The sequence below is a fragment of the Stenella coeruleoalba genome, assembly GCF_951394435.1.
Source record: "Stenella coeruleoalba genome assembly, chromosome: 1".
In the NCBI taxonomy this organism is placed as follows: domain Eukaryota; kingdom Metazoa; phylum Chordata; class Mammalia; order Artiodactyla; family Delphinidae; genus Stenella; species Stenella coeruleoalba.
The window spans coordinates 65,651,276-65,672,919 of NC_137169.1; the positions used below are offsets into that span (position 1 = coordinate 65,651,276).

At 35.4% G+C, this 21,644-nt stretch overlaps 1 protein-coding gene across 1 annotated transcript in view; it reads left to right on the forward strand.

Moving 5' to 3' along the window:
• Positions 1-21,644, forward strand: part of MSH4 (mutS homolog 4) — a 98,045-nt gene that overhangs the window by 42,730 nt on the left and 33,671 nt on the right. Inside the window, exons 9-14 of the mRNA XM_079900428.1 lie at positions 3,342-3,416; positions 12,659-12,723; positions 13,848-14,017; positions 17,852-17,988; positions 18,989-19,092; positions 20,379-20,503. Of these exons, the coding sequence (XP_079756554.1) occupies positions 3,342-3,416; positions 12,659-12,723; positions 13,848-14,017; positions 17,852-17,988; positions 18,989-19,092; positions 20,379-20,503 (676 nt within the window). The remainder of the gene's footprint in view (positions 1-3,341; positions 3,417-12,658; positions 12,724-13,847; positions 14,018-17,851; positions 17,989-18,988; positions 19,093-20,378; positions 20,504-21,644) is intronic.

Below are 21,644 nucleotides of genomic sequence, written 5' to 3' on the forward strand. Positions count from 1 at the left end.
GTTGCATTTCTATACACTAACAATGAAAGTTCAGAAAGAGAAATTAAGGAAACAGTCCCATTTACCATCACATCAAAAAGGATAAAATACCAGGAATAAACCTTTCTAAGGAGGCAACAGACCTGTACTCCAAAAACTATGAGACACTGATGAAAGAAACTGAAGATGACACAAACAGATGGAAAGATATCCATGTTCTTGGATTGGAAAAATCAATATTGTCAAAATAGCTATACTACCCAAGGCAATCTACAAATTCAGTGCAATCCTTATCATATTACCAATGGCATTTTTCACAGAACTAGAACAAAATTTTTAAAATTTGGTATGGAAACACAAAAGACCCTGAATAGCCAAAGCAATCTTTGAGAAAGAAAAGTGGAGCTGGAGAAATCAGGTTCCGTGACTTCAGACTATACTACAAAGCTACAGTAATCAAAACAGTGTGGTACTGGTACAAAAATAGAGATATATAGATCAATGGAACAGGATAGAAAGCCCAGAGATAAACCCACGCACTTATGGTCAATTAATCTATGACAGAGGAGGCAGGAATATGTAATGTACAAAAGACAGTTTCTTCTGTCTTTTAATAATAAGTGGTGCTGGGAAAACTGGACACCTACATGTAAAAGAATGAAATTAGAATATTCTCTAACACCATATAGAAAAATAAACTCAAAATGGATTAAAGACCTAAATGTAAGACCAGGTACTATAAAACTCTTAGAAGAAAACATAGGCAGAACACACTTTGACATAAATCACAGCAGTATCTTTGTGGATCCATCTCCTAGAGTAATGGAAGTAAAACCAAAAATAAATAAATGGGACCTAATTAAATTTAAAAGTTTTTGTGCAGTAAAGGGAACCATAAAAAAAAAAGACAACTTACAGAATGGAAGAAAAATATTTGCAAATGATGCGACTGACAAGGGATTAATCTCCAAAATATACAAACAGCTTATACAGCTCAATATCAAAAAACAAACAGTTCAATCAAAAAATGGGCAGAATGGGACTTCCCTGGTGGTCCAGTGGTTAAGAATCCACCTTGCAATGCAGGGGATGCCAGTTTGATCCCTGGTCAGGGAACTAAGATCGCACACGCTGCAGGGCAACTAGGCTTGCACGCCACACCTAGAGAGCCCGTGTGCCGCAACTACAGAGCCCATGCTCTCTGGAGCCCATGCACCACAACTACAGAGCCCACATGCTCTGGAGCCCGCACGCCACAACTAGAGAGAAGCCTGTGCACTGCAATGAAGAACCTGCATGCTGCAATGAAATATCCTGCATGCCGCAACTAACACCCAACACAGACTAAATAAATAAATATATTTTTTAAAAATGGGCAGAAGATCTAAAAAGACATTTTCTCAAAGAAGACATACAGATGGCCAAAAAGCACGTGAACATTGCTAATTACATTGCTAATTAGAGAAATGGAAATCAAAACTTCAATGAGGTATCACCTCACACCAGTCAGAATGGCCATGATTGAAAGTCTACAAATAATAAATGCTGGAGAGGGTGTGGAGGAAAGGGAACCCTCCTACACAGTTGGTGGGAATGTGAATTGGTACAGCCGCTATGGAGAACAGTATGGTGGTTCCTTAAAAAACTAAAAATAGAGCTACCATATGATCCTGCAATCCCACTACTAGGCATTTATCTGGAGAAAAACAATTCAAAAAAGATACATGCACCAAGGGACTTCCCTGGTGGCACAGTGGTTAAGAATCCACCTGCCAGTGCGGAGGACATGGGTTCGAGCCCTGGTCCGGGAAGATCCCACATGCCGCAGAGCAACTAAGCCTGTGCGCCACAACTACTGAGCCTGTGCTCTAGAGCCTGCAAGCCACAACTACTGAAGCCCGCGCACCTAGAGCCCGTGCTCTGCAACAAGATAAACCACTGCAATGAGAAGCCCATGCACCGCAACAGAGTTACCCCTACTCGCTGCAGCTAGAGAGAGCCCACGTGCAGCAGTGAAGACCCAATGCAGCCAAAAATAAATAAATAAATATTTTAAAGAAAAAAAAAAAACAGTAGCCAAGACATGGAAGCAACCTAAGTGTCCATTGACAGATGAATGGATAAAGAAGATGTCATGTATACACACGCATACACACACACACACACACACACACACACACACGCAATGGAATATTAGCCATAAAAAAGAATGAAATTACGCCATTTGCGACATGGTTGGACCTAGAGATTATCAAGATAAGTGAAGTAAGCAAGACAGAGAAAGAGAAATACCATATGATATCGCTTATGTGGAATCCAAAGAATGACACAATGAACTTATTTACAAAACAGAAATGGACTCACAAACATAGAAAACAAACTTGTGGTTACTAAGTGGGAGAGGGAGAGGGATAAATTAGGAGTTTGGGATTAAAATATACACATTAATATATATAAAATAGAAAACCAGCAAGGGCCTACTTATAATAGCACACGGAACTATACTCAATATCTTGTAATAACCTATAATGGAAGAGAATGTAAAAAAAGAATATGTATTACATATTATTTAATCTTTATATATTCTTGATATATTTATATATATGTAAAACTGAATCACTTTGCTGTATACTTGAAACTAGTACAACATTATAAATCAACTATATTTCAATAAAAATAACAAAACAGCTCTATATCAAGCATATTACATCATAATTGTAATATCCTAAAACTCCTTGTCAGTATTGGTAAATTAGTCCATTCACAAACATTCCTCATTTCCCCAGGTTTAGTACCAGTGTTTGGCTTTGGAGATGGTATGATTTGATTTTCAAACAATTTATTTATAAAATTTAGAATGTTGATGTTGCTTTATTTTGAAAAACTATAATTAGTTTGGACCACTGGAATTATGAAAATTGTTTTACTTGCATAAACAGGAACCGATGAGGGAAATTTATGTTCTATAACTATCTGGGAGGTTTGGATTCAGTTTTTCAAGTATCATCCATTTATCAGTGTCTTTTCTGCCTTTTAAAATTAATCTTAGTCTCTTAGTGCTGGTCAGTATTGAATTGTATCTCCTGTTGCTACTGTGGGTTAAGCTGGACACAAAGCGTTTTATATAGAAATGAAAGTTGGGTACAGTGAGGTGAACTCTTCTCACTGTCAGACTCACAGGAGACTAGTGCATTAGGCTTATCATGATGGGTCAGTAATTTGTAATCATTGTCTAGGCTGTTATCCTGCCGAGGTTGATAAATAAAAATGTATGGGAAATGTAAGTGTAGAATGTTCAAGAGGAAAACCCATTAATGTGTTAAATATTTATGGTGTCCACATTTGGATTTTTATCTTAATAGATTACTGCAGCTGAATCAAAGATAACAAATTTAATATACCTAAAACATACCTTGGAACTCGTGGATCCTTTAAAGGTAATTTTTATGTGTATATGTTGTTTAAAACATGTCTAGCATCAGGTTTTTAAACTTTTTGTTTTGAAAAAATTTCAAACAGTAAGTTGCAAGAATAGTATAATGAATTCTCATATTCTCTCTCTTTCCACACACACCACACACACATATTATTGTCCTTATTATTACCTTACTGAACCATTTGAGAATAAGTTGCAGTACCTAAATACTAAAGTGCATATCTCCTAAGAAAAAAGATGTTCTCTTGCATAACCACAATATGATTTAAAAATTCAGGATATTTAACATTGGTAAAATACTATTAAGTTGACCCTTGAACAACATGGGGGTCAGGAACACCAACCCTGCGTGTAGTGGAAATTCTGCATATAACTTATTGTTGGCCCTTTGAATATTCAGTTCCTCCACATCCACAGTTCCTCTGTATCTGCAGTTCCATATCTGCAGATTCAACTAACTGCAGATCACGTAGTATTGTGGTATTTATTGTACTATTGAAAAAAATCCACCCATAACTGGACCCTCACAGTTCAAACCCATGTTGTTCAAGGATCAACTGCATATTATATATAGCCTATATTCACATTTTTTCAGTTGTCCTAATACTGTTCTTTATGGTATTTTTGTTTTTCCTGGTACATGATCCAGTCAAGGACCATGCATTGTATTTAATGTCAAGTTTCTTTACACTTTTTTTTTTTTTGCGGTATGTGGGCCTCTCACTGTTGTGGCCTCTCCCGTTGCGGAGCACAGGCTCCGGACGCGCAGGCTCAGTGACCATGGCTCACGGGCCCAGCCGCTCCGTGGCATGTGGGATCTTCCCGGACTGGGGCACGAACCCATGTCCCCTGCATCGGCAGGCGGATTGTCAACCACTGTGCCACCAGGGAAGCCCCTTTACACTTTTTTAAAGTGAAAAGTTTCTCAGCCTTTCTTTGCCTTTTGTGATATTGACATCTTGAAGAGTAAGGGTCAGTTTTTTTTTTAAATATCTTTATTGGAATATAATTGCTTTCCAGTGTTGTGTTAGCTTCTGTTGTGCAACAAAGTGAGTCAGCTATAAGTGTACATATATCCCCATACCCCCTCCCTCTTGTGCCTCCCTCCCACTCTCCCTATCTCACCCCTCTAGATGGTCACAAAGCATCGAGCTGATCTCCCTGTGCTATGCAGCAGCTTCCCGCTAGCCATCCATTATATACATTTGGTAGTGTATATATGTCAGTGATACTCCCTCTCTTCGTCTCAGCTTCCCCTTCCCCCTCTCTGTCCTCAAGTCCATTCTCTACATTTGCACCTTTATTCCTGCCCTGCCTCTAGTTTCATCAGTACCATTTATTTAGATCCCATATATGTGTGTTAGCATACGATATTTCTTGTTTTCTTACTAACTTGCTTCACTCTGTATGACACTCTAGGTCCATCCACCTCAGTACACATAACTCAATTTTGCTCCTTTTTATGGCTGAGTAATATTCCATTGTGTATATGTGCCACATCATCTTTATCCATTCATGTGTTGATGGACATTTAGCTTGCTTCCATGTCCTGGCAATTGTAAACAATGCTGCAGTGAACATTGTGGTACGTGTATCTTTTTGAATTATGGTTTTCTCAGGGTATATGCCCAGTAGTGGGATTTCTGGGTCATATGGTAATTCTATTTTTAGCTTTCTAAGGGACCTCCATATTGTCCTCCATAGTGGCTGTATCAATTTACATTCCCACCAACAGTGTAGGAGGAAACCTTTTTCTCCACACCCTCTCTAGCATTTATTGTTTGTACATTTTTTGATGATGACCATTGTGACCAGTGTGAAGAGATACCTCATTGTGGTTGTTTGCACTTCTCTAGTGATTAGTGATGTTGAGCATCTTTTCATGTGTTTCTTGGCAATCTGTATGTCTTCTTTGGAGAAATGTCTATTTAGTCTTCTGCTCATTTTTGGATTGGGTTCTTTCTTTTTCTGACATTGAGCTACAGAGCTGCTTGTATATTTTGGAGATTAATCCTCTGTCACTTGCTTCATCTGCAAATATTTTCTCCCATTCTGAGGGTTATCTTTTCATCTTGTTATGGTTTCCTTTGCTGTGCAAAGCTTGAAGTTTAATTAGGTCCCATTTGTTTACTTTTGATTTTATTTCCATTACTCCAGGAGGTGGGTCAAGAAAGATCTTGCTGTGATTTATGTCATAGAGTGTTCTGCCTATGTTTTCCTCTAAGAGTTTTATAGTGTCTGGCCTTACATTTAGGTCTTTAATCCATTTTGAGTTTTTTTTTGTGTATGGTGTTAGGGAGTGTTCTAATTTCATTCTTTTACATGTAGCTGTCCACTTTTCCTAGCACCACTTATTGAAGAGCCTATCTTTTCTACATTGTAGTTTCTTGCCTCCTTTGCCACAGATAAGGTGACTGTATGTCCGTGGGTTTACCTCAGGGCTTTTGGTCCTGTTCCATTGATCTATATTTCTCTTTCGTGCCAGTACCATCCTGTCTTGATTACTATAGCTTTGTAGTATATCTGAAGTCAAGGAGACTGATTCCTACAGTTCCGTTTTTCTTCCTCAGTATTGCTTTGGCTATTCAAGGTCTTTTGTGTTTCCATACAAATTGTCAAATTTTTTGTTCTAGTTCTGTGAAAAATGCCATTGGTAATTTGACAGGGATTGCACTGAATCTGTAGATGCTTTGGGTAGTATAGTCACTTTCACAATATTGATTCTTCCAATCCAAGAACATGGTATATCTTTCCATCTGTTTGTATCATCTTTGATTTCATTCATCAGTGTCATATAGTTTTCTACATACAAGTCTTTGGCCTCCTTAGGTAAGTTTATTCCTAGGTATTTTATTCTTTTTGTTGCAATGGTAAATGGGAGTGTTTCCTTGATTTCTCTTTCTGATTTTTTGTTGTTAGTGTATAGGAATGCAAGAGGTTTCTGTGCATTAATTTTGTATCCTGCTACTTTACCAAATTCATTGATTAGCTATAGTAGTTTTCTGGTGGCATCTTTAGGATTTTCTATGTATAGTATCATGTCATCTGTAAACAGTGACAGTTTTACTTCTTTTTATCCTATTTGGATTCATTTCATTTTTTTTTTCTTCTCTGATTGTTGTGGCTAAAACTTCCAAAACTATGTTGAATAATAGTGGTGAGAGTGGGCAACCTTGTCTTGTTCCTGATCTTAGAGGAAATGCTTTCAGTTTTTCACCATTGAGAATGATGTTGGCTGTAGGTTTGTCATATATGGCTTTTATCATGTTGAGGTAGGTTCCCTCTATGCCCACTTTCTGGAGAGTTTTTATCGTAAATGGGTGCTGAATGTTGTCAAAAGCTTTTCTTGCATCTATTGAGATTATCATATGGCTTTTATACTTCAGTTTCTTAATATGGTATATCACATTGATTGATTTGCATATATTGAAGAATCCTTGCATTCCAGGGATAAACCCCACTTGATCATGGTGTATGATCCTTTTAATGTGCTGTTGGATTCTGTTTGCTAGCATTTTGTTGAGGATTTTTGCATCTATGTTCATCAGTGATATTGGCCTGTAGTTTTCTCTCTTTGTGACATCTTTTTCTGGTTTTGGTATCAGGGTGATGGTGGCCTCATAGAATGAGTTTGGGAGTGTTCCTCCCTCTGCTATATTTTGGAAGAGTTTGAGAGGGATACGTGTTAGCTCTTCTCTAAATGTTTGATAGAATTTGCCTGTGAAGCCATCTGGTCCTGGACTTTTGTTTGTTGGAAGATTTTTAATCACAGTTTCAATTTCAGTGCTTGTGATTGGCTTGTTCATGTTTTCTATTTCTTCCTGGTTCAGTCTTGAAAGTTTGTGCATTTCTAAGAATTTGTCCATTTCTTCCAGGTTGTCCCATTTATTGACATATAGCTGCTTGTAGTAGTCTCTCATGATCCTTTGTATTTCTGCAGTTTCAGTTGTTACTTCTTTTTCATTTCTAATTCTGTTGATTTGAGTCTTCTCCCTTTGTTTCCTGATGAGTCTGGCTAATGGTTTATCAATTTTGGTTATCTTCTCCCAGAACCGGCTTTTATTTTTATTGGTCTTTGCCTATTGTTTCCTTCATTTCTTTTTCATTTATTTCTATTCTGATCTTTATGATTTCTTTCCTTCTGCTAACTTTGAGTTTTTTTTGTTCTTCTTTCTCTAATTGCTTTAGGTGTAAGGTTAGGTTGTTTGTTTGAGATTTTTCTTGTTTCTTGAGGTAGGATTGTATTGCTATAAACTTCCCTCTTAGAACAGCTTTTGCTGCATCCCATTGGTTTTGGGTCGTCATGTTTTCATTGTCATTTGTTTCCAGGTATTTTTTGATTTTGATTTCTTCAGTGATCTCTTGGTCGTTTAGTAACATATTGCTTAGCTTCCATGTCTTTGTATTTTTTACAGATTTTTTCCCTGTAATTGATATCTAGTCTCATAGCGTTGTGGTTGGAAAAGATACTTGATACGATTTCAATTTTCTAAATTTACCAAGGCTTGATTTGTGACCCAAGATATGGTTTATCCTGGAGAATGTTCCATGAGCACTTGAGAAGAAAGTGTATTCTATTGTGTTTGGATGGAATGTCCTATAAATATCAATTAAGTCCATCTTGTTTAATGTGTCATTTAAAGCTTTTTTTTCCTTATTTATTTTCTGTTTGGATGATCTGTCCATTGGTGAAAGTGGGGTGTTAAAGTCACCTACTATGATTGTGTTACTGTCGATTTCCCCTTTTATGGCTGTTAGCATTTGCTTTATGTATCAAGGTGCTCCTATGTTGGGTTCTTAGATATTTGCAATTGTTAAATCTTCTTCTTGGATTGGTCCCTTGATCATTATGTAGTGTCCTTCCTTGTCTCTTGTAATAGTCTTTATTTTAAAGTTTATTTTGTCTGATATGAGTATTGCTACTCCAGCTATCTTTTGATTTCCATTTTCATGGAATATCTTTTTTCCATCCCTTTACTTTCAGTTTGTATGTGTCCCTTGTTCTGAAGTGTGTCTCTTGTAGACAGCATATATATGGGTCTCGTTTTTGTATCCTTTCAGCAAGTCTGGGTCCTTTGGTTGAGGCATTTAATCCATTTACATTTAAGGTAATTATTGAAATGTTTGTTCCTAGTACCATTATCTTAATTGTTCTGGGTTTGTTTTTGTAAGTCATTTCCTCCTCTTGTGTTTCTTGCCTAGAGAAATTCCTTTAACATTTGTTGTAAAGCTGGTTTGATGTTGCTGAATTCTCTTAACTTGCTTGTCTGTAAAGCTTTTGATTTCTCCATCGATTCTGAATGTGATCCTTGCTGGGTAGAGTAATCTTGGTTGTAGGTTTTTCCCTTTCACCACTTTAAATATATCTTCCCACTGCCTTCTGGTCTGTAGAGTTTCTGCTGAAATATCAGCTGTTAATCTTATGAGGATTCCCTTGTATGTTTTTTGTTGCTTTTCCCTTGTTGCTTTTAATATTTTTTCTTTGTGTTTAATTTTTGTTAGCTCGATTAATATGTGTCTCGGCATGTTTCTCCTTGGGTTTATCCTGTATGGGACTCTGTGCTTCCTGTACTTGGGTGGCTATTTCCTGTCCCATGTTGGGGAATTTTTCAACTATAATCTCTTCAAATATTTTCAGCCCCATTTCTTTTTTCTTCTTCTTCTGGGACGCCTATAATTTGAATGTTGGTGTGCTTAATGTTGTCCCAGAGGTCTTGGAGACTGTCCTCCATTCTCTTCATTCTTTTTTCTTTACTCTGCTCTGTGACATTTATTTCCACCATTTTATCTTCCAGCTCTCTAGTCCGTTCTTCTCCCTCAGTTATTCTGTTATTGATTCCTTCTAGAGTGTATTTTATTTCAGTTTTTGTGTTGTTCATTAATGTTTGTTTGCTCTTTAGTTCTTCTAGGTCCTTGTTAAACATTTCTTGTATTTTCTGTCTTCTATTTTTAAGATTTTGGATCATGTTTACTATCATTACTCTGAATTCTTTTTCAGTTAGTTTGCCTATTTCCCCTTCATTTACTTGGTCTTGTGCATATTTATCTTGCTCCTTTTTCTGTAATATATTTCTCTGTCTTCTTATTTTGTCTAATATACAGTATTTAAGGTCTCTTTTCCCTAGGCTACAGGGTCACAGTTCCTCTTATTTCTGTTCTCTGCCCCCAGTGGTGGTGTTGGTCCAGTGTCTTGTGTAGGCTTCCTGATGGGAGGGACTGGTGCTTGCATTCTAGTGGGTGGAGCTGAGTCTTTTCCCTCTGATGAGCAGGGCCACGTCAGATGATTTGTTTGGGGCTGTCTGTTAGCTTAGTATGACTTGATGTAGTCTGTGTGCTGATGGGTGGGTTTGTGTTCCTGTCTTGTTTGTTGTTTGGTATGACATGTCCAGTGCTGGGAGCTGCTGGCACTTGGGTGGACCTGGGTCTTGGATTCAGATAGAGGCCTCAGTGAGAGCTCTTGGCAGTTAATCTTCCCTGGGACCGGGAATTCTCTCATGGTCCAGCATCCTGGACTCGGTGCTGCTACTCCAGAGCCTCAGGCCCATCTTCTGGTCGAGGAACCAGGACACTGCAAGTCTCTCATCCTGGCAATAAAGGGGATAAAAAGAAAAAAAGACTAACAAAACCCCAGACAAATGGTAAAAAGTAAAATCAAACAAATGGAAACAGAAACAAGGAAACATGCCGCACACACAGAAAAGAAACAAAAACAGAACCAAATAAATCAAATAGCAAGAGAACAACCAGACAAACAGAAGAACCAAAGAATGAAATCAAACAAGAGGAAAGCTGACAAAAACCCAAAACCAAAAAATAAAACCAAAGCAGAATTCTAACGGAAGAATGAAGCAAAGAAACAAAACAAGCTGACAAAAATGATGTAAAAAAAAAATGAAAAAGAGAAAAGGGAAAAAAGACAGAACAACAGAAAAGTAATGTAGAAATAAAAATATATTTTAACAAATAGAAAATGTATTAAAGAAAAAAAGGCAAACAGAACCCTGGAGAAATTGTAAAAACAAAATCAAACAAACAAAAACAGAAACAAGAAAACACACACACACACACGTGCAAGAAACAAAACAGAGCCAAATAAAACAAAAATCAAGAGAACAACCAGAAAAATACAAGAACTCAAAAATGAAATCAAACAATTAGGATTAAAACTAACATAAACACATAACCTAAAAACAAAAACAAAACAGTGTGCCAATGAAGAATAAAGCAAGGAAACAGAATAAACTGATAAAAACGATTTAAAAATAATAAAAAGGGAAAAAACAGGCAACAGAAAAGCAAAGTAGAAATGGAAATATAAAAAAAAGAAAAACAGAAAAATATATTAAAGAAAAGAGGAAGAAAAAAATAAGGGAAAAGAACACAGAACAACATAAAAGCAAAGGAAAAATAGAAATGTATAAAAAAATAAAAATATTTTATAAACCATGGAGATCCCAGAAGACTGAATTTAAAAAAAAAAACTAAACAACAAACAAAATGAAAGAAAAAAAAGCTAGAGCCAACAACAGAATGAATCAAAATGTAATAAAATTAATAGTAATAATTATGTTTCCCTGGAGTCTCCGCTGTTAGTGTCCTTACATGCCGTGAGCCGCAGCTCACCTCCGCCTCCCCAAGAGGCCCTCCTCTGCCTCTGGGCTGGTCTCTGGACCTGCTGTGTGCCCTGTGGGGACCACTCAGTCTCTGATCTGGCCCAGTTCCTGCGTGTGCTTGCCCCCAAAGTCCACAGCTGCCAGAGCTAGACCGTTTTCATTTGTGGGAACACTCATTGTCTACTCAGATATTCCATAAAAACAGGGTCTTCCTAGCTGATTGTGGGGGTTTGATCTGCAGCTTGTACAGCTGATGGAAAGATTTTAGATCTTCTTCTTTAGTCACCCCATCCCTGGGATTCAGCTTTGGTTTTATCCCCACCTCTGCATGTGGTCCACCCACAGGAGTCTGGTCCTGAGGCTTCCTTGGAGCTCTTGGTCTGCCCCTGTGAGGACTAGGTGCAGAGGTGGTATGACTGCTTGGATCACGAGAGCCCTGGCGGTGCCAAATGTGCAGGGAAACCAGCGGCCACAGGTGCCGGGTCAGTTGTTTAATAAGATATTCCTCAGTTTGCGTGATCGTTTCCTCATGATTAAATTCTGCTTACCCATATTTGGCAATAATACTCTATGAGCAATGTTGTATCTTTCTCAGTGTATTACATCAGGAGGCACATGATGTCATTTTTCTTTCCCTTCTTGGTGATAATAACTTTGATTAATTACTTCACTATAAATTTATAAGTAATCTGTGGAGAGATACCATGAGACTGTGTAAATATACTGTTTCTTGTCAAACTTTCACCCATTGATTTTGTTAGTTATTAATGACTTTTACCTGAAGTAACTCCAATGGTTACAGAATGGTGATTTTTTTCATCTATTTTTAAATAGATGGGGGAGAAAAGGAGCATGTAATGATATAAATTTTTTGATTTGAAAAAGGGACAGGAAATATGTCATAATACTTAAGAGTATTTATCTTTGGAAGGGTGGTAGAATAATGAGTGATTTAAATGTTTTTCTTTATGCTCTTATGCATTTCTAGTTTTTATTGGTATGTAAGTATTATTTTTCTATTAATAAGCAAAAAAGTTATTGCCATTGCCTCATAACAAAACTAAAATAGGAGGCAAAAGTCAGGTTACCTATGTTTTCTCTCTTTTCTGTTTATTCAAATAGTGATCACTCATAGTTTCAATTAAGCAAAATAAAATCCCTACTTTTGCCGTATAAGAATGGATAAGTTGCTCTATTTACAAATATACAAAACACTTTCTTAGTTTAATGTATTAATACATTTAACCCAAATTTTGGAGTTATATGTAGAGTACTCTGAATGTACAATGATAACTGTTTAACTGCATTAATAAGTAGTTAATTAAACTAGTTAAACTACATTAATAAGTAGTTTAATGTTAATGTTAGTTGGGCAGCAAGAAAAATAAAAGTCATAGTAGTAAAGCAGTGGATGCCACTGTTTAGCCATGTGCTCTTTATCTGAAAAATGGTCCAGATACAATCTGTCTTCACCTGCATACCTAAAATTTCTGTTATGAGTATATAAATGAGAAGATGAAGCAAGAAAATACTTGGTAAAATGTAAAGTACCAAACAAGTCTAAAATGCTTTGTTTGAATAATGTCGTAATTTATTATCCTTAATTATCTTTTTCTTTATTCTTTAATAGATTACTCTGAAGAACTGTAACACACCTTTATTAAGAGCTTACTATGGTTCCTTGGAAGATAAGAGGTCTTTGTCATTCAACTGTTAATAAAACAGCAGATTATTTCTTTCTTCCTGATCATAACTGATTTTAAGAACTCTAATTATATTCTATAGAACAATTAATTGAGCTTTGGTTAACAAATTTTAAACTGTTCATTAAAAATTTATTTATATATTATATTTTATAAATACCAATAAATAGGGTAACAGCACATTGAGGGTTTGTGTTAATGGACAATTATAATAGCATTAAAAGTTGAAATCATACAAAATTTTAATATTTCTTTTTCTTTTTAACTATTCTCCATGGAAAGACTTGCAAATATAAAAATACATTATTCTTTTGTGTTAAATCATGAAGGACTTAATGTAACCAAAGAATAGTCTATATGAATACTGAATAAGATCTAATTACAGTTTAATTTTAGTATTGCTTTTAGCAGTGGCACCTTGGTTCTTGAACAAAATGGCTTGTGATACTTAAAAGCTGTTATTTTATTGATTCAAGATTCACACCTTATGTGAGGTCACAAAATGAGGTTAATAAAACCGAATTATTACAGATAAATACAGAACAGAATACTGTAAAATAAAAGGTTAGGAAAATAGGTGTTACCAGACTTCTGGTCTGCATGATCACTGCACTTAGACACTGATGATTGAAAGGTTCCTGTTATACTGTCTCATAATATGCTTAATCTCCCTTGCACCAACTGAGGGCAAGGACCATATGTTAATCCTTCTTTGAATCCCTGCACCTAACACAGTGATTGCTACATGGTATAAGTAAATGTTTATTGAGTCAATGAGCATGAAGCCAGAATTTTTATAAAGTGCTTCAAGGATATATTTTATATTCACAGACACAGTTGATATGTGTAATTTGGGAGATCTGTTTATCATCAGTTGTAGGATTGTTTTTGGTGGTCTCATGTTATTTTAGGAGAGTAGTTATGACTGATGAAATAGTTTACAATTGATGTAGTCACAGTCCTAATTTATGTAATTTTATATATATTGTTTATTTATTTGCAAAATAATTTTCAGCAATAATTTTAAGAAAATATGTTATTTGCTATCGTTAACTGTTGTTCAAATTATCAATTAACATAACTGTTTGACTTATTGCCTATAATGTTCTTTTTTAGGTTTGTAATCATACTTGACAAGATTAAAACAGTAATTAATGATGATGCAAGATACATGAAAGGATGCCTGAACATGAGGACTCAGAAGTGCTATGCAGTGAGGTCTAACATAAATGAATTTCTTGACATAGCCAGAAGAACATATACAGAGATTGTAGATGACATAGCAGGTAATGTAATTACTTGAACATATTTATTCTGTTTTTTAGAAATTAAACAAAATTTTTAGGACATGTTGTGCTTTTTTTGCTGATTATATTAACGATGCATATTTTAAATTTATTTTTTGTTACCAAAACAAATAACAGATAATGCTAACAGATATTATCATTTAAGGAGCCTTAAAAAAAAAAGATCTCACAGTGTTATAATGTGTCCCTTCTTTTCTACAAACTTAAATTTAGAGTTCCTTCAAATTTAAATATAGGGTTACATGAAGGCTAGGAGAGTAGTTTACCTTCATACAATGTTGAGTATAAATTGCATGAAAAGTACTGGCTATCAGTGCTAAAGGGTTTCATTGGAGGAAGAGATATCATGTTTGTCTAGAAGAGGTAGCATTTCAGCTAGTACAGTAATTCATTTTGTGAATTTACTAATCTCCTAGTTAATATAGACACTGTCCTAGGTACTGGGAATACATAGTGAACAGAACAAAGTCCCTGTCCTCATGGAGCTATAATAGTAGTAGAGACAGATAATAAACATACACACATATGTATGTGTGTGTATATATATATATGGATATATATATATCCATATTGATACATAAAGTACATCAATCATATATAGTACATAATTTCACATGGATTTAAGATATATGAAGAAAAAAATAGTAGGTCAGAGGGGTCAGAGTGTGACTGGGTGTGGAGGCATAGAGGATGGGAATATTTTTAGTAGAATAGCCTAAAAAGGAATTCTGCCCTCTGGCAGTGGTACATACTGAAGCACAATGGCCTGAGGAAACCTTAAGGAAATTTGTTAGGATGGTATAGGGCATTTCCTTACAGAGCTACTAAGAGATAAGGTCAGAAATGTAGACTGGGGATCAGAATTTCGTTTTCGAAGGCCAGATTGGAGATGTTTCCCAAGGAGAATGAAGAGGCACTGAGATGTTTTTGCTCTATGGAGTGAAATTGATCAAGAAGATATGTTGAATGAATTTGAGTGGCGCAATGGAAAGAGGAACTATTTTAAGCTATTACAAGTTAACAAAGCATTATTTAGGGTGTATATGAGAAGAGAGAGATGCAGAGGTTGAAGGAAGAATTGATAAGAATTAATCATTGAACTCAAAATGGATTAAAGACCTAAATGTAAGGCCAGACACTATAAAACTCTTACAGGAAAACATAGGCAGAACACTCTTTGACATAAATCACAGCAAGATCTTTTTTGACTCACCTCTTAGAGTAATGAAAATAAAAACAAAACCAAATGGGACCTAATGAAACTTAAAAGCCTTTGCATAGCAAAGGAAACAAAAAACAAGATGAAAAGACAACCCTCAGAATGTGAGAAAATATTTACAAATGAAGCAATTGACAAAGGTTTAATCTCCAAAATATACAAGCAGCTCATGCCACTCAATATCAAAGAAACGAACAACCCAAACAAAAAATGGGCAGAAGACCTAAACAGACATTTCTCCAGGAAAACATACAGATGGCCAAGAGACACATGAAAAGATGCTCAGCGTCACTAATTATTAGAGAACTGTGAATCAAAACTACAATGAGGGGCTTCCCTGGTGGCGCAGTGGTTGAGAGTCCACCTGCCAATGCAGGGGACACGGGTTCGTGCCCTGGTCTGGGAAGATCCCACGTGCTGCGGAGCGGCTGGGCCCATGAGCCGTGGCCGCTGAGCCTGCGCGTCCGGAGCCTGTGCTCTGCAACGGGAGAGGCCACAACAGTGAGAGGCCCGCGTACTGCAAAAAAAAAAAAAAAAAAAAAACTACACTGAGATCACCTCACACAGGTCAGAATGGCCATCACCAAAAAATCTATAAAAAATAAATGCTGGAGAGGTTGTGGAGAAAAGGGAACCCTCTTGCACTGTTGGTGGGAATGTAAATTGATACAGCCACTATGGAAAACAGTATGGCTGTTGCTTAAAAAATGAAAAATAGAGCTACTGTGTGACCCAGCAATCCCACTATAGGGCATATACCCAGAGAAAACAATAATTCAAAAAGACACATGCACCCCAATGTTCACTGCAGCACTATTTACAATAGCAAGGACATGGAAGCAGCCGAAATGTCCATCAACAGAGGAATGGGTGAAGAAGGTGTGGTCCATATATACAACAGAATATTACTCAGCCATAAAAAGGAACAAAATTGGGTCATTTGTAGAGATGTGGTTGGACCTAGAGTGGAGTAAGTCAGAAAGAGAAACAAATACTGTATATTAATGCATATACATAGAATCTAGAAAATGGTATAGATGATTTTATTTGCAAAGCAGAAATAGAGACACTGATGTAGAGAACAAACGTAGGGATACCAAGAGGGAGAGTGGGGGTGGTGGGATGATTAGTAGATTGGGATTGACACTATACACTATTGATACTATATGTAAAATAGATAATTAATGAGAACATACTGTGTAGCACAGGGAACTCTACTTAATGCACTGTGGTGACCTAAATGGGAAGGAAATCCAAAAAAGGGGATATATGTGTATGTATAGCTGATTCATTTTGCTGTACAGTAGAAACTTACACAACATTGTAAAGCAACTATACTACAATAAAAATTAACTTAAAAAAATATTGGGAGGGAGAATGGGCTACAGTGAGAGCTGGCTGTCTCTCTGTTTTCCAATCTGCCAAGCAGCCAGGCCTGGCTGGTTGAAATGTGGCTCATTCCTCCTCATCCCATCAGAGCTTCTTTACCAACAGCAGCTGCCTTCCACTTACTCACGCCCAGTCATCTAGGGCTTGTCTCTCGTTGGAATTCCATTCATTTAGACTTGTGTCTGGATCTCTTTCAGTATCTTTTATGACAGAAGATTTCTAAATTTATTGTTTTCTCATGGTTACAGTGGCACTGATGGTTTTTTGTGACTTTTTAATATCCTAGCTGAAAGTGGAACCTTCTATAATTTCTTTGATTTTCTGGTTTTGTTTTTATTGGCCTTTTTTTAAAAAAAAAAAACTAGTTTTTTACTTTTTTAACTTTTTTAAACTTTTTTACTTTTTAGTAAGCTATTTATTTTTATTCTAGGACCAGGTCCTTCTCAGTTAATTTGGAAGTAAGCACCATCTAAATGATCAGAAGGAGAACCTGGCTAAGGCTCTAAGTTTTTCTCATTCACTTTTTCGTTTATTCAGTCATTTATTAAATTGGCAGACATTGGTAGAACACCAACCAGCCCTGAACAGAGCAGTGGGCTCGACACCATGGTGGGGCAAACACAGATGAATGACACAGTTGTGACCACAAGTTAGTGGCTTAAGTTGAGTTTTAATTGGACTCACAAGTGTCTTCTCTTAGGAGACACAGAGATATCCAGGAGTAGACAATGGGTCTCTTGTATTAAATGTCATTAAAAAAATCTTTCCTGCCTTCAAAGTTGAAAAAAATAAAAAATAATACAAATGAATCTATATACAAAATGGGAACAGATTCACATAGAACACAAACTCATGGTTACCACAGGAGAGAGGGAGGGAGGGACAAATTAAGAGTATGGAATTAACAGATACAAACTAGTATACATAAAATAGATAAGTGATAAGGATTTACTATATAACATGGAATTATATTCAATATCTTGTAATAACCTATAATGTGCAAAAAAATCCCACTGGATCACTATGTTGCACACATGAAACAAATGCAATGTTGTAAAACAACTATACTTCAAAAAAAAAGAAAAAGGTAACAAGGCCTTCCTACTTATATATAAAATAACAAGAAAAAGTTATATGATTTTTTTAAACATGAAGAGTAATTTTTCTCATTAAATTTCTTTGTTTTTCTTGTTTCTGGTCACTAGGAATGATATCGCAGCTTGCAGAAAAATATAGTCTTCCTTTAAGGACAAGTTTTAGCTCTGCTCGAGGATTTTTCATTCAGATGACTACAGACTGTACAGCCCTACCCAATGATCAGCTTCCTTCAGAGTTTATTAAGGTTCATTCTAGAGTTTTGGTTAGGAAATTATTGTTTCTGATTTTACAGAATTGCATTTACATATTTTCAGTCACTTCTTGAGTATTACATGACAAATTTCTGAATGTTTTGTGTATTGCTTCTCTTACTACTACTCACCCACCTAATAGCTTTACTAATCGAAAAGCAATTGAGAAGATTTTTTAGAAAAATACCAAACACAGTGTTTCCCACAGTTCTGGGAGCTTGATATGGCTAAAAAAAGGAAAATGAAGAAAGAAAGTCCAAAAGGAAGTTTTGATCAAAGCCGTTTGGAAAGTACTGTACTACCTCTTCTCAATGCACATCTGCCTATTAAAGGTTTAATAAAAGTCCTAGAGTAGAGAAATTTGCTTGATTTTTTAAAATCTCGTATTGCCAAACCTTTGGGCCAGGGTGATATTTTTTTCTATAAACATGTTAACTCCTCCACAATATACCAGTTTGGGAAAGTCTAACCCACTTTGTTTTCTCTGCCCCCAGGGAGTACCTTTTGACAAAAACAAACCGTTCAACTTTTGGGTCTTTAAAATACCTATTGTATTACCAAGTAATACAATGAGGGATGGATGAAGTAAAGAATGGGCTGAGAGTTAGTAATGGGGTTAGAGATTGAGTGAGGTTTGGATATGGGCCAAGGGCTAAGACAGGGAGGGATCAGAGAGGGAGTGAGGATTACTATCTACCATGCATATTATTACTTGGTAATAAGATGTAGTGTTTTAACATTTCTACATGGCTACTTTAAGGCCTGTAAAAATAGTCATGTCAGATGGACCAGGTTAAAAAATTCTGCTTTAACTTTAGAAGTGATCTTCCTTTTCTCTTTCACAAACATTATTTGGGATTTTTTGTGAGATTATTACCTGAAAAATTAAAGTGATTAACTGAAGTACCTATACTTCTATTGTTTTAAATCTGTATGTTTTATTTCATAAGAGTATATATGTATCTTGACATTTATTTTTTAATCTCCTAGCAGATTTCTAAAGTGAAAAATTCTTACAGCTTTACATCAGCAGATTTAATTAAAATGAATGAAAGATGCCAAGAGTCTTTGAGAGAAATCTATCACATGACTTACATGTAAGAGCACTTGAAATTTTTGAATACTGAATTAAACTCGTTTAATTTGAGGTACTATAAGTTTCATTAATTGACTTTTTGTCTGGTTGTGGAAAATTGTAGTTACAAATGTTAGCAAGGAAAGACCATTTTCTGGAAAACCATTTAAAACTTTAAAGTCTGTCACTGTGATTGGGATCACTGAGCCTCACAGAACATTCAGGGCAAATCTTAATTACAAAACCAAACCAAACAAACACATTATACTGTGTTATAGAAAAAGTTTGATACACAACCAAATTTCTACATTTCAGCAGTACTTCATTCATTCTTTTCATAAAGTTTTAAGAAATGTCATAATGACATGAGCTTGAAATACCTGTAGTACCACTGATACTTTTGTAGTATATATTCCACCATGATGTAGAACTTGGCACATCTGGGCTTATCTTGGGCCCAGATAAGTTTCATTAGGTTTATTCTTTTTCTTTAGTATGTAAGCCCTCAAATTCTCATGCCTTAGTACTTACATAACAATATCACAATAATGCCAGTCTTTTGCTGTTCATGAAACGGTAGCAATGTGTCTAGAAATAAGAACTAGGACATTGGTAAGCTGAGATGATAAAGATAAATGTTGGGCTTTCAAAACAATTTCAGAGCATAGACCAAAAAGATTATAAGATATAGTAAGCTGGGGAACATATTTCTCCACGTAAGGGAAAAACTTTTATATTATGTCACAATATGATAACTGCCACATAAAAGCTTAAATAATTATGTTAGAATATGTGTGTGTGTGTGTGTGTGTGTGTGTGTGTGTGTGTGTGTGTGTGAGAGAGAGAGAGAGAGAGAGAGAGAGAGAGAAGAGAGAGAGAGAGGAAGAGAGAGAATGGGTGAGAGAAAATACATAATAGCTTTTGTGTTGAATTTAACATTGCAAAAACAAAATTATTAGCAGATGGGATCTGTTGAAGTATAGTGAGGGCTTGCTTTGACCTATATAAAATATTTCTATTAATAAAAATTTATTTTATTAATATTTAATAAAAGGAGTTATTTTAAAAACTTGGTGTTAACACACTAGAAGATGGATTCTTTGCTACTAAGTAACTGTGACCTTGAGTATAAGCTTCAATTTCCTCATCTCTAAAATGAGGCAATAGAACAATAGACTTTACCTGTAGTGTACAACTCAAATGTGAATGTTATTTTACCTCAGACAATGAATTTAATATTGTTTTACAATTGCATTGTATGTGTCTCTGTAAAAGGCACTACTTGTCTTACCAAACATGTACTTTCAGGATAGTGTGCAAACTGCTTAGTGAGATTTATGAACATATTCATTGCTTACATAAACTGTCTGACACTGTGTCAATGCTGGATATGCTACTGTCATTTGCTCATGCCTGCACTCTTTCTGACTATGGTAAGTTACTTTCTTTGGGATAAATACGTTGCGTACTGAAATTTGTATTCCGTTCAAGCAATTTTATGTAACAATTATGAATGGTTTACATTTTTTCTTTTTACCTGAAATACAATGTCTTGCTTATGGTCCTAGACTAAGACTCAAAATACAGAAAGTGAAATTATCCTTAAATTTTCTTTTAAAAGTCAGAAAATTATTTACTGAGAAATTGAGAAATCACAAAGAAAAAAAAAACAGCAAGAAACTTTAAAGTTTCCCCAAATAAGAAAGACTGTATGATGAGAAAAGGTATTTTACAAAGATTTTTTTCATTTTTGATATTTCTGTATTTCTTATGGAAATGTTAAATTTTTCAATTGGTATTATATAGGCCAAAACTTTTCAATCTTTTATGTCTCTTTTGGGGTTAAAACCTTACATTAGAGATCAGCTATTTTAATAGTAGTTTTCTTAACTATTAAGATATTTGATGTTGCTCCATTTTGAGAGGGACCATTCTAAAACTCAGAACTTATAAATAGTGAATTTTTGATGTTAAGAATGATTTAAAAATAGTAAAAAAAATTTCTAATCAGCCTCACTTTTATAATGAATACTTTCAAGTTTATCCATGTGTTTCATCTAGAAGCATGTAGCATTTTAATTTTTACTTGTCCTCCCACCCTCTTCACCTCAGAAATTATCTATACAGACCTGATCATTGTTTCTTGATATAAATTAACAAATCTTTTGTGTCTGTTTTCTCTACCCTCTGAGATTTCTTTTTACACAAAATTTCTATAACTTTGGACATAAAATTGTTTTTATTTGGTTTTACTCTATTTTTAGACCTCATTCAGAAAGTTAAGTATATCAAATTTGAAGTAATGCTTAAGACAAGGATTAAGTAAACGTGCAATTTTAGAGTACTTGTAAATTAATTATTTTAAAAGTGTTATCAATCGCTGATTGATTCATTTTAATTTATGCAAATCTGAAAAAGTTATGAACTCTTTTGGAGCCCAGCACAAAGACACGGAGCTAAGTCTTAGATTTTTCTGGAAATGAATAAAAGTTGTGATGTGATTAGACTATGTCAATTATAATTTAGAAGGATTGGAGATAAAATGATACCTTAATGATATTGTTCCAAATTGAC